The sequence below is a fragment of the Schistocerca serialis genome, chromosome 10 (genome assembly GCF_023864345.2).
Source record: "Schistocerca serialis cubense isolate TAMUIC-IGC-003099 chromosome 10, iqSchSeri2.2, whole genome shotgun sequence".
Taxonomy (NCBI): Eukaryota; Metazoa; Arthropoda; class Insecta; order Orthoptera; family Acrididae; genus Schistocerca; species Schistocerca serialis.
Genome location: NC_064647.1, coordinates 44,906,641 through 44,921,407, shown reverse-complemented (window position 1 = coordinate 44,921,407; position 14,767 = coordinate 44,906,641). Strand labels below are relative to the sequence as shown.

The window sequence follows — 14,767 nt, the reverse complement described above, 5'->3', positions numbered from 1 at the left end:
TTGCATTGTGACTCGTCAGTCAGCTCCTTTAGTCTGTATGCAACTTTTAGATTGATCCTGTATATCAATAATATTGTTCAGCGATTAGTAATAAATGTGAGGTTTAGCATTTTTGTGCAGAGTTTTATTTTGTTGTGAATACTTGCATTTCATGTCATTAGTAATAAAAAATGGTGACCGAGCGAGGTGGCGCAGTGGTTAGCACACTGGACTCGCATTCGGGAGGACGACGGTTCAATCCCGTCTCCAGCCATCCTGATTTAGGTTTTCCGTGATTTCCCTAAATCGCTACAGGCAAATGCCGGGATGGTTCCTTTAAAAGGGCACGGCCGATTTCCTTCCCCATCCTTTCCTCACCCGAGCTTGCACTCCGTCTCTAATGACCTCGTTGTCGACGGGACGTTAAACACTAATCTCCAATAAAAAATGGTGAAATGTTATTTATTAATCCTGTATTTATTAATTAAAATTACCATTTGCTAATAAATATTGAATTAAAAAAAAATAAATAAATAAAAATAAAAAAGAGAATTCCTTTAAGCGGTATTGAAACCAGTAACTTTTCAATTACTAGATTTCAGTGCTGTGCACTCAGTTACTACCAGGTTCTGTTACATTAAGTGAAACATTTTGTACTTAACAGCACGTGTAAATCTTCAAAGTCAATTTTTTCAAATATTTTTGAGAATTGTGTCATACTGCTATTGTAAACTGGTGTCTGGCCACTGATCTCCAGAACCTGTAAGTATGAAGGAAACTGTAGAGGCCCAGCATGTGAGTTCCCCTTTGTATTCAGAAAATGAATGCAGCTCATGAATTATGTTGTGTAACACTGGACGTAGACCAACTGAATGAGAGATGCTTGGCAACACCTCTAAATCAACCATTGACATGACTATTGCTTTTTGACTGCAGAAATTAATCTTACATCATAGATACAGAATATTTATTATTGAAAGTTTCATTTTGTAAAGATGGAGCAAAATAAGTAGATGAAGCCTTTCAAGCTTCTTAAAGAAACTTCTCCACAGCTAAAACATGTAGAAATAGATATCTGCAAAACAAATGAAAAGAAACAGTTGTACTGGTAAAGGAGGTGGCCAGCAAACACAGTTAGACGTGTACAAGAAGATAACTCATTAATACGTTTATTTCTACTGTGTACATTAGGAGTTGAGATATATGTAACTTGAATTGTTGTAGGTTCTTCTGTGGTGCTGAGCTACATACAGAGAGAATAAAGTTCTTGATTGTAACAAATATTCTTGAATGCTGATACACTTACTTAAGTCTCTGACACACAGTAATGTTTAGTAGTGTCATGGTAGGTTGACATATTGTCCTCACTGCAGTCTTTTGTACTAATGTTGGTAAGTCTGTCAATGCACTAAACCTCAGGGTGAAACACTGAGCATGGTTGCTTAAAAAGATGCCAATCAGTGTTGCATGCAGTTAGATCACATCAGCTCAGGTGGCAAGTATGCTTGGTGCCACCCAATGGAGAAGAGGAAGTGACGGATAGTGAGCTCGCCCTGATGGCAGGTTTAAAAGTGCTCTCTCTCTTGCATAGCTGAGAGCAGCTCATGGTACACCAGGTGTGGTCATTGAAGATGCCATCAATACTGCAGAAACTGTATAATTCTCAGCACTAAGGCTCTTGAACATGGAGTGCTGGCCATCACATTTCAATGTCCGGTGGTATGGTTTCAAAACATAGAGTTGTCATTGTTATCTTTGTAACCAATATTCTAGAGAATATATCATTTCACAGTTGGTAATTTTCGGCCACCTACAATTTTCCATTAGGAGGCACATCCAGCTGCACTCTGAACACAAACTGTAGATGACTGTGGCATCGTGTTATACTTTCAGCATTTGCTGAACGTGCTTTTTAATACTTAGGAGGTATTAAAGCCATTGTTACTAATTGCTAAAGAAATTATTAACACAGAGAGCACATTTATGTTGTTTGCTTCCTACTAGAAGGTTGGTCTTACAACTACAGTGATATGATAATTGTCTTTCTCAGACATTTGATATCCAGCTATTTGGGGACCAACAGTTTAATATGTACAATGATGCAGTGCATTGCAGCTTGCTGTTTGGCAGATTAACCATTTGTCAGAGGTGTGTGTGTGTGTGTGTGTGTGTGTGTGGGGGGGGGGGGGGGGGGGGGGGGAAATCCTGGGTCTGACCTATATTCATCCACTGTACCATTGGCACTTTAGTTCAGCATGTAATCACTAAGCTTCCAAGACAACTTCATTCCGTAATTGGCCTGTAAACACGACATTAGTAATTGTCTTACACGTTCATACTATTTCTGTTCATTAATTGACGTGCAGTTGCCACAGCAGATTAAGCACGTGTTTGATAGATTAAAAGTTAATATGACTTGTGTAGTTACTGCTGTACAAGCCTAGAGCCATTTTTGTAACAGATGTTCAGTCATTATTGAATGTAGTCGATCTCCATAAACTTAACTGTTTGCTGCAAATAGTTCGAATTTCCCAGTCATATTTTCCATCAAGAATTGTTATTGGAGCACTTAACTGTAGTCATTATCTACATCACCAGTATTCTCTTGGACATAACTTTATAAATCCAAAAAAATCATTTCTAACATCATCAGTGTGGGAGTGTTAACAGCACTTTATTTTATATTTACCTTCAGCTTGTACTCGAGTTAAACAATCTGTTCTTTTGTAGTTTCACTAGATTTTTACATAATGAGTGCAACTGAACTTGATTCAGTTTGCAAAATGTTGCTAGTTACTGTTGATCCTAGTTTGCAGTAAAGCAATCACAGAGTAATGTTTATGCGATGCAGGTTTCCAAGGCAAGCTAGATCAAAGTTCATTTTTTGTGCTTGTCTAGAATCAACTGCTTTGTACAGTCAGCTCTTAATGTTCCAAACCATTAGCGTATTTTGGGTTTTAATTTTGTGATTGTATTTACAACAGTGATCCAAATCGTCCTTGCATGTCGTTTGTGGCTCCCCAAAACCAAAACACACAGATGCGCGACTTGTTGTATTGATGGTTTTACCTTGTTACTTATCACCTGCAGCAGTTACATCTGTCGGAGACATTGTCAGCATGCCTTAGGAACACTTTGCTGTGATGATACTGAAATAACTTCTTAGGTTGTGGGCTCCAAAGTCGACTACTCAGCTGCATCTATAACATGGTGCAGGTCCTGCTGAACACGGACACCAACATGTGATAGAGACATGATCTATGGATGGCAGTTTTGGTCCACCCAAGATATTTTTTTTTCTCTGATACTCTCCATACCTGATCAGTATTTCTCCATCTTCTATCTGGGGAGGTGCCTGATGGCAGAATGGCAACTCCACACAGGTGTTGTTGTGATTATTGTTATTATTATTGTTATTATTATTATTTATTATTATTATTATTACAGATGTTCTTCATCCTTCTTTCAGGAGCTCAAGGATGAAGCTAAGTTGACAAATAATCACAGTGCAGCAGAAAGGTATTGTACAGTTTTTTTGTATCGTAAATTTTTGATTTTGTGTACTGTGTTTGCAGCTTAACATTATAAACAGCACAGCTGAAAATATGGCATTACGCACATATGCACAGAATTTGATGAATGCTGTTGATCAGTATCTGTGATTTCCATGTGCTGTTCTGCTGCAACACACTCAGCCATAGCAACAGCAAGCATTCCTGCAACTGAGTAATGTCTACATTTATTTTTCTTTCCGTTTGTACCCCAGTTGTACAAAATTTATGATAAGGCAACATTTTCCAGCTTCAATATAATTAATATTTCTTTTCCGCAAAGTTGGGGAGAAGGCACACTTTAAAGTAGCTCACACTAAGCTTTGATAAAATTGTTCATCTGTTGAGACAAGAGAAAACATAAGTAAACTTGGACTGCACTAAGTCAATATCCTCTAATCACCTTGCCTGATGAATAGAGTTTTGCAGTATGCAAATGTCATGTCTTGATATGGGTAGCTCACATAATTCCTGTCCACCTGGCAAACAGTGGACACTCATTGACAAACACATTCATCACGACATAATAAGAAACGAATGTTTGCCCACCCATGAAAAAGTATCATTTGGCATACACTTTTTATAACATTGACATTTCTCATGAGGGATCAAGTGTGCTCACATCTCTTATAAACTGCCCTCAATTGTTAATCTCTGGAACATGACACACTTATTTGAAAGGTGAAGGAAAAAAAAAAAAAAAGAAAGTAGAATGTGTGTATCAGATAACTTGATATAATATCCTTCAGCATGGTTGGTTGGTGGATTTGGGTTGTAAAGAGACCAAACAACTATCCTCCAGCATGACTGTGAGTGTTTAGAAGTGACTTTATTGTTTGTGAAGCATAAGCTGTTGACGTGTGCAGAAATAGGCAGATCCCAACACCTGCTATTCTTCAGCTATAACTGCTACTTGCAACACTTACAGTGCTGACATTGTCACATGAAAATGTTTTTTAAATTTTGAAAAAAAAAAAAAAATCAGGAATGTGATACTTAGGTAATTGGGCTACGCATAGCTCTGTTTAAAAAGAATGGCTCAATAAATTCGCAGGGGTGACCATTTAGATCTTCTGTCATGCCCTGCACCTAAACTCGCTACAAATAATAACATGTACCTGTGATCTTGCTGTCAGATTGTGAATGCATCGGTTAGAATTATGAATTAATAAAATAATCAGAAACATTAAATAAAAGATAATAAATAATTAGTAAAAGGGTTTTATTCTAATGTCTGAAATTTATGAAGATGACACCAGAGAATTACATTAAATAATGTTTATCCCAGTAACTAATCTCAAATAAACGGTAAGTGGTCCTATCATTACCAGTTATACAACAGTCAGAAAGATAACCTTATTAAAATGCAATGAAGGTAATTGTGTTACAAGAATGGTATCAGAATCCTCAAGGTAGATAGTCATCCAAGAAATGCAAGAAACTTAAGTTCGTTTTGTGATCACAGTATGTGAAATAGTCATTAGCTCAAAATAATTCACGATTCTGCATGACGGTTTATGTATAAACACACAAAAGATAAGGAATAGATACTCATACTGTGTGTAGTTTTAATTCTATAATACAGGGAGAAAAAGTCAAAGTTTTGAACTGGGGTGTCTTCAGACTTTATGAAAGTTAAAGTCCCATTGAAATTTAAAGTAGTCTAGCAGACATTTATAGCCCAGAATTTATCAACTACACAACAGTATCATATGGTACCTCAGGCAGGTCAGCCTTCTTCCACATCTCAATGTAAAAGTCCTTAATCGCTCCCTTGAGAGCACCACTCAAAAAGTGCCCATCTTCACTTGATTCCAGTACTGTACCGCCACTAGCTAATTCTCATTGGCTGAAGTCCACATTCACCAAAAATACATAATGTGTTCTGTAGGCGTGACTAAACTTGACTACTTTCAGCTCTAAAATAATCAATTGTATCAATTTTAATAAAAAGAATGTCACAAATATTTGGCCACAATCAGACCATTTAAAATAAGTACAAATAATAATTAATTCATAAATGAACAAGCCATCATTCTTGCACATGTGTGTTCACATTAAATGACAGTAAAATATCAATTAAACAATTCCTTAGGCCATCTTGACAGAAGCATCTTCTAGCACTCTTCTCAATTATGGTGTCAGTGAATACATGCAATTGATCACTTTTAAGTTACAGTGGTTTTTAGTATCAACTATCATCAACATTTAAATTAAGTTACTGGCAAAAGTAGTAAAATACTTATTAAATAACTACACAAATATGACAAAACATTTGCCATTCATGCTACATTCAATTGCTGTGTTATTGTGCAGAAGACAATGTTCTGACAGATGTTTTCATAATGAAAAAGATATAAAAACATAATACATCAATAAATAAAATAGATACAGATGTTAAACTTTCAGGGTTGATAGCTAAAATGCTATGCTATGATCTGAGACACTGTTGCAATCACACAAATCATTTTAAAGTGGTTAGTTTTGAGTTTCATTGTGTAGATATTTGGTAACTATAAATTACTCACTTTTGTAGGTTTTAAAATCTGTTATTGTTTCATTGGATATGCTTCACTTTCTGAGACTGCATATGTATTCAGATGTGCCTGACTATGGAATTGTGATTTATTATTGAATTTCTGTGAGTTTTAAGTAGCCATATTTATAACACCACCATTACTGGTACATCTCCTGCACTCCGGCAATACGAGCAATCACTGACCAAATTTTCCATGTCTGAGCACTCACTGACTGCCTTTTTACCTGAGCTCACCTGGAGCAGCAAATTTTCCATGTCTGAGCACTCACTGACTGCCTTTTTACCTGAGCTCACCTGGAGCAGCTGAGTGGCCTCCTCACACTGCTGACTTGCACTCAGCCAAATAAGCTTACTCACGTCTCCTCAGTGCCAACTCTAGACAGATGAATAGTGTGTCTGAATGTGTAACATTACAGTGGGGACGGATGTTAACCAGTAGCTCAACTTGCAGTAGCAGATGTTAAACACACCAACAGCACATGAAGCATTGTGATATGGGCCATGGTTCAGAATAATAAGTTATATACAGTAAGTAAGAAAATTTGTGTGTAGCCGAGTACAATGACCCAAATACCTGAACCCCCCAGGGCTCAGCACTCTTTGGTGAGCTCTTGCTTGGCTACCATGGGGGCCCAGCCTTTTGCAGCATCTTTTCCCTTCTGTGCTGCATGTCTGTCCTCATGCTGTTCTTTTTCCCCCTCATGTAGGGAACACATATGGGGTATTTCTGGGAATGTGTTCTGAATTTTCAGTAGCCTGACATCAGAACAGTCCCTCTTCTGTTCTTTCTTCATTCTCCATCTCCTATCTACATCTGTATCTACATCATGCTCCACAAGCCACGTAATGATGTGTGCGGGACGGTACTTTGGTACCACTATCTAATCCCTCCAACCTCGTTCCACTCGCGAATACTGCATGTGAAGAATGATTGCTGGTAAGCCTCTGTATTCTCTCTAATTTCTTGAATTTTCTCCTTCTGGTCAATATGCGAGATGTATGTGGGGGAGGGGGGAGTGGAGGGAAGTAATGTAATTTGTTGTCTGACCCTTCCTGAAAAGTGCTGTCCCGAAATTTCTATAGTAAATTTCTCTTTGATGCACAATGCCTCTCTTTTAACATTTGCCAGTGGAGTTTGTTTAGCTCTCTCGCCAGCTAAACAATCCTGTGATGAAACGCACCTCTCTTCATTTGATCTTCTTTATCTCCTCTACCAGTCCAATCTGATAGGAATCACGGATAGATGAACAATATTCAAGAATCGGGCAAACAAGTGCCTTATAAGCCACTTTTTTTCGTGGATGGGTTACATTTCCTTAAGATTCTTCTGATGAATCTGAGCCTGGTCTCTGTTTTTCCCACTATCTGTTTTATGTGGTCATTCCACTTAAGATCGCTCTGGATAGTTACGCATGGATATTTTATGGCAGACACTGTCTCCAGCTGTTTGTCATCAATAGTTTAGCTACACAGTAGTGGAGTTTTTCCTATGTGTGTGCAATATGTTATATTTATTTATGTTCAGGATCAACTGCCGGAGCCTGCACAATTCATCAATTCTCTGCAGGTCATTCTGAAAATTCTTATTATCTTGTGGCGTTGCTACTTTGCTATAGACAATTGTGTCATCTGCGAATAGCCTTAAAAAGCAACCGACACTTTCTACTAGATCATTTATATATTTGGTAAACAGCAATGGTCCTTTTGCGCTTCCCTGTGGTACTCCAGATATCACCTTTATATCTGTCAATTTTGTTCCATTAAGAGCGCCGTGTTAAGTTCTATCTGCAAGAAAGTCTTGAATTCAATCAAACGTCTGCTCTGATACTCCGTAAGCTTGTATTTTTTCATTAAACGGCAATGTGGGACGGTTTCGAATGCCTTACTGAAATCAAGGAACACGGTATCAGCCTGAGCGTCATTGTCCACTGCGCTATGGATCTCATGGAGGAACAGAGCAAGCTGAGTTTCGCAGGATCTCTGTTTGTGGAATCCATGTTGAGTTTTGTACAGAAGATGTTCATTTTCCAAAAACGTCATAATTATTGAGCATAAAACATGTTCCATAATTCTACAACAGATTGACATCAACAATATAGATGTATCATTGGGTGGATTTGCCTTACGACATTTATTAAAAACAATATGTCCTGCACTTGTTTCCAATCGTTAGGTACCTTTCCTTGCTCAAGCGATCTACGATAAATTACCGTTAGAAGGGGAGCAAGTTCTTTCACACAATCTTTATAGAATCTTATACGTATCTCATCTGGTCCTGACACCATTCCACTACTAAGCAATTGTCGCTGCTTTTCAATTCTGCAATTGGTTATCTCAATAACTGCCATCTGCCATTTCAGCGTTCATACAATGATTGAAAGGAGGGACAGTGTTACAATCTTCCACACTGAAACAACTTCGGAATGCTGAATCCAGTATATTGGCCTCATTTGTGTTACCTTCCGTTTTGGTGCCAGTGTGGTCACTGAGAGAATCAATAGATGATTTTGACCCACTTACTGATTTCACATATGACCAAAATCTCGTAGGGTTTTTACTCAGGTCAGTTGACAACATCTTACTTTCAAAATCATTCAACACTTCTCTCATTGCTCTCCTTAGGCTCATTTTTGCTTCATTCAACTTTTGTTTGTCAGCTAGGTTTTTACTCCTCTTGAATCTGAAATGAAATGCTCTTTGATTACATAGCACCTTTTTAACATGGCTATTAAAACCCATGCTGGATCTTTCCCATCCCTTAAAATGCCTTTGAGTTTTTTCCATTTGTTCTTCACATCTTTGTCCTCATCACCAAACATTTGATGCTAACTGCTGAGATATTCAGAAATTTGTATCCTCTCACCCTTGCTGAGCAAATATAGGGTGAGTCAGGAGGAAAGATACATGCATTGAGGGGTGATAATATTAGTGATTCTGAACAAAAAACTTTGTGTGAACGTATGCCCTATTCCAAATGGTTTCTGAGATAGAACACATTTAATATCACTCTTGTATGTTTTTCTTGAATAACTCGAATACCACACCCTCCAGTGAAAAAGTGTCGCAGTACAAAATTAAACTATTTTAAATTTCCTATAAAAAAAGGTCCTATTCATTTTGTTCTCAATAACAAATGGTTTGTGTGAAGAGAGTGCGAGAATGTTGAAAAACTCACTCAACATGCATGCGCTGTAGCTTACGTAGATTTTGTAGGCTAATTTGAGGTAGCATATTGAGGTAGCAACTTGAGATGAACAGGACACTTGTGCTCTACCAAGTCAGGAAACTTTTTAAGAGACAGTCTCCACTCCTTCCGATCTGATCACATAAGCATAGAAAAGATGCGGAATGATTTCAAAGAGATAGTATCAATGGCAATTGAGAGATATATACCACATATATTAATAAGTGATGGTACTGATCCCCCATGGTTCACAGAACGGGTCAGATTGCTGTTGCAGAAGCAACAAAAAAAGCATGCCAAATTTAAAACAATGCAAAATCCCCAAGATTGGCAAAGTTTTGCAGAAGTTTGAAATATAGCGTGTGCTTCAATGTGAGATGCTTTTAATAATTTCCGCAACAAAACTCTGCCTCAGAATCTGGCAGAAAACCCAAAGAGATTCCAGTCATATATAAAACACACAAGTGGCAAGACGCAATCAATACCTTCACTGCACAATAACAGTGGTGAATTCACTGATGATAGTGACACTAGAGCACAGTTATTAACATGGCTTTCTGAAACTCCTTCACCAAAGAATACACAGTAAATATTCCCGAATTCCAATCAAGAACAACTACCAAGATGAGGAACATAGAAGTAGATATCGTCAGTGTAGCAAAGCAGCTTAAATTACTTAATAAAGGTAAGGCTACTGGTCCAGATTGTATGCCAGTCAGGTTCCTTTCAGAGTATGCTGATGCAATAGGTCCATATTTAGCAATTGTATACAACTGCTCGCCACAGAAAGTTCCATACCTAAAGACTGGAAAATTGCTGAAGTCACACCAATACTGAACCAGGGAAATAAGAGCGACTGCTGAATTGCAGGCCCATATCGCTAACATCTATTTGCAGCAAGGTTTTGGAACATGTACTGTGTTCAAACATTATGAATTAGCTCAAAGAAAACGATTTATTGATACATAGTCAGCATGGATTCAGGAAGCATTGTTCTTGTGAAACACAAGTAGCTCTTTATATTCATGAAGTAATGAGTGCTATCAACAGGGGATGTCAAATTGATTCCATATTTTTAGATTTTCAGAAGGCTTTTGACATAGTTCCTCATCAGCACCTTGTAACCAAACTGTGTGCCTATGGAATGTCGCCTCAGCTGTGTCAGAAAGGTCACAGTTTGTAGTAATAGGCAGAAAGTCGTCAAGTAAAACAGACGTAGTATCCGGCATTCCCCAAGGAAGTGTTGTAGGCCCTCTGTTGTTCCTGATCTATATTAACAACACAGGAGACAATCTGAGTAGCCCTCTTACATTATTTGCAGATGATGCTGTCATTTACCGTCTTGTAAAGTCACCAGATGACCAAAAAAAATTGCAAAATGATTTAGATAAAATATCTGTGTGGTGTGAAAAGTGGAAATTGACCCTGAATAAAGAAAAGTGTGAAGTTATTCACATGAGTACTAAAAGAAATCAGCCAAATTCGATTAAGCGACATGTCATACAAATCTGAAAGCTGTAAATTCAACTAAATACTTAAGGATTACAATTACAAATAACCTAAATTGGAACAATCACATAGATAATGCTGTGGGTAGAGCATATCAAAGACTGTTATTCATTGGCAGAATACTTAAAGTTGCAATGATCTACTAAAGAGACTACTTACACTACACTTGTCCACCCTATTCTGGAGTATTGCTGTGCGGCATGAGATCCACATCAGCTGGGACTGAGGGATGACATTGAAAAAGTTTAGGGTAGGGTGACGCATTTTGTATTGTCGCGAAATAGGGAAGATGGTACCACAGACATGATGTGTGAATTGGAGTGGCAATCATTAACGCCAAGGCGTTTTCTCCTCGAATTGTGAAAACATTATGTTGGCACTCGCCTACATAGAGAGAAATAATCATCACGATAAAATAAGAGATATCAGGGCTTGCACAGAAAAATTTAAGTGCTCGTTTTTCCCGCATGCCATTTGAGAGTGGAATAATACAGAGACAGCTTGACGGTGGTTCATTGAACACACTGCGAAGCACTTAATTGTGAATATCAGAGTAATCATGTAGATGTAGATGTAGATGTGGATGTAGAACAAAGAGGAATTGTGGCTACTCCTTGAATTGCAGTGTACCCTTGTTTTCTACCTGCATGTTACAAAATTGTGTCCTTGTGACTGATTTGACCTCTCACATTTTCTTACAGTTTGCTTTGACCTTCCCCCTGAGGATGGCATTTCATCTCATGGGGGAGTCATGCTTCTTGTCTGGGATGACTTTCATAGTCAAACCATCTCGCTGAACACCTGGCTGCTGCAAGCTGTTGCAGTCCACATTTTCCTTCCTTGCTCCACCTTTTCCCTTTGTACTGTCTGCGTCTGTCCATGATTTGGTGTCACAAAGGAGGACTTCCTCCAGCTAATTGGTCAACTCCTTCACCCCTTCCTGCTGCTCAGTGACTTTAATGCACACCATCCCCTCTGCGGCTCTTCCAGAACCTCTCCAAAAAATGTCCTCTTGGCTGACTGTCTCAATCGGTTAAACCTCATCTGCCTTAATGCTGGAGCACCCGTGTTTCTTTCAGACTCCATGCAAACATGTTTCCATTTGCACCTGTCATTCTGCACTGCCCAGCTTGCTCATTGTCTCAAGTAGTCTGTTGTCTCTGACATGTACTCAAGCAACCATTTCCTGTGTGCTATCCAGTTGCTGAATCCTACCCCACCTATGTGTAAACCCAATTGGCAGCTTTCTAAGGCTGAATGGAGGCTGTACTCCTCCCTGGCCATCTTCACCAAACAGGATTTCCCCAGTTGTGATGACCAGGTAGAATACCTTTTAAACATTATTAATCACAGAATGTTCCATTCCTTGCACTTCATCTTTACCGTGCCGTGCCCCGGACCCTGTGTGGTCTAAGGCATGCCACAATGCAATTTGCATGCGGAGACATGCTCTCCCCATTTTTAATCTTCGTCCTACAATTGTGGACTATTCGTTGTAAACAGTTTCATGCACAGTGTCGTCGCATTCTTCAGGACCGTAAAAAGTTTGCTGGATTTCATTCACTAGTTCTTTTAACAGTTCGACTCCCTCTTCCGTCATGTGGGCCTACGTACTCCTTCTGTGGCTCTTTGAGTCCAAGGTCCATTCCTCAATTTCCATGCTGACTAGCATATGATGTCATTGTAGACTGCATTGCTATCTCCAACATCTTAGGCTGCTGTTCTGTAGAGATTTCGAGCTCTACCCACTATCACTCTGCCTTCTTCCATAGGAAATGAATGGAGGAGGCTCGGGTGATACCCTTCTCCTCTCAGTGGGAGTATGTGTATCTGATCGCAGTATTGGTTGCTGATCCTCATAGTGTAATGTTAAAGATAAAAACAGTTGTAACTTATGTGAAATATTGGATTCCGAGAGCCGAGAATTTTAATTTTCTGTCTCACTGTCTCATCTTACATTAGGATTATGTAGCATAAGTCGGTGAAGTGGCAAAATGTTTGTCGTGCTTGTATACAGGCTCTGAGGTGAGGCAGGAGTGTGTTTGGTTTTCACACAGCATTTTCCCCCGATACTTCCTAAAGTCACGCACTCTATGATGGCAGAACATGCAATATTCCATTCTTTCACACTAACTAGTCAAGCGCATTGGTACAAAATAGGAATAGGAAAGCTCTGGCGAGCGAACAGATGACAATAATAATAGTATCAGTAACAAACTGACAATGAATGAAGATTTTTCATTACAAAAGAATGTTCAGAATTAAAAATAAAAATAGGCTGATGTTCAGCTGGCACAAAACAAAGGTTTTTGTAAAATTTAGTTACTGAATTCTGTTGTGGCTGTTTCCAGAGAAGAGAAATGAAGCGATACACATTGGTAATCCAGTGAGATCTGAACCAGCAACTACCCTTGCATAGCATCATGGGATGAGAATGATGCCATGGAGCAAACATGACACTGGTTTAGCTCTCTGCCATTGCTCTGATGATAATCAGTGCAGACAGTTCACAACATGAAATACAAAACCAGGAGAAATTTAAGTGTGGAATTACCTTCCTAGGGTTAAAAAATTGAACTTAGAATGTCGATCTCATATGTATGCGATGACTATTCAGATTACTTCATCAGTATGAAAACAGACTGTTATGAGGATTTAGCATAATCGCTTTGCACGGATCCCAAAATGAGTGAACAGTCATGAGGTGCCAAACATCATCAGCAATATTGCCAACTCTCATCTGTACTAGCAATATGAAGGTCTTCATGGATTGCCCACAATGTCCTCACTGCTATCCACAGCCTACTTCAGCCAGCCTTCAGTGGAGCTGCACTTCGAGACATCGATATAAGGGACAACTTCCAACCGATATAAGGTTACACCACTAAAACATACAAATGAGTTGCAGTCTTATCCAGTTCGGCTTGTGGCAAAAGCATATTTTAACAAAACTGTGCAAAACAACCTTGTCAAAAATGTCAGTAAATAGTAAGCTACTATGCACTGTTGACCTCAGATGGACTGTATCTAGTTCCAATCTAGTGTGCTGCACAACTGGAGTATTGCGAATACTGCCAAAATGTAGAGATGTTATGGATAATAGATTAAAACGTAGATGCCATATAGTAATAAATCAAATTGTGGATTCACAGGAAAAATTGAACATGTGACTACGGAAGTAGAAACAAAACAGCTCAATGTGCATTTGTGCACTTTCAAATGTTTTTCATCTCTAGATCTACGGTAAGTAACACATACTTGCAAGCTTGTTCATAGATTCTGTGATTTGTCCCATCTTCCTTGAGACTGAGATGATGAACAAAACACAGATTCGTGTCACTTCGAATCTGTTCAAGAGATTTTCTCCTGTTTTGTTGGTGATCTAAAGAGGTTCCTGCGACATAGATGAGGTTGCCAGGAGACAATGTGAGGAGTGTTAGCATTCATGACTTCAGTTGTGACAGTTAGCGGGTCAGTTAATGTAGTAGCAAAAGGAAGTGATAAGACAAAGCTTTTGCCGCAAAAAAATGAGAATAATTTTGAAAGCTGCCACTGTTTTAGAAAGGGAGCACTTTACAGTTACACGGACAAGGCATTGCTGTAGTGAACACACTTTCATTGCCATAATCGTAGCTGATGTAGATAGCTCACAATGTGAAAGATGAAAGTAGCAGTATCTTGTGTACGAAATGTCCATTTTGGAATCAAAGAATTTTGAAAAGTACAATATCTTAAGTGGGAATTATTCAGAATATTAAGGAAAAGCCAAGGAAATTTAGCAGGACCAATCAGTCCCTCACTCACAAATCGCTGTTATGACGACAGCATTACCAGACAATTCCTATGGCATTGGAAAGTCTTGACTATGCTAGCTGGAATGATGCAAGATTGGATCTGGACATTGTCTAGCTCGAGGCACTGTGCTGTCAGATATTTTTTAATTTTGAATCGCTGTAGGGAGCAACTAGCATCTTAAACAATTTGGTGATATACAAAAAAACAAAG

General features: G+C 38.7%; 1 protein-coding gene across 4 annotated transcripts in view; it reads left to right on the top strand.

The window, feature by feature from the left end:
* LOC126424958 (uncharacterized) overlaps positions 1 to 14,767 on the top strand; it is a 140,693-nt gene that overhangs the window by 75,322 nt on the left and 50,604 nt on the right. For all 4 annotated transcript variants that reach the window (XM_050087827.1, XM_050087830.1, XM_050087828.1 and 1 more), the window contains one exon: positions 3,449 to 3,498. In XM_050087827.1, the coding sequence (XP_049943784.1) occupies positions 3,449 to 3,498 (50 nt within the window). The remainder of the gene's footprint in view (positions 1 to 3,448; positions 3,499 to 14,767) is intronic.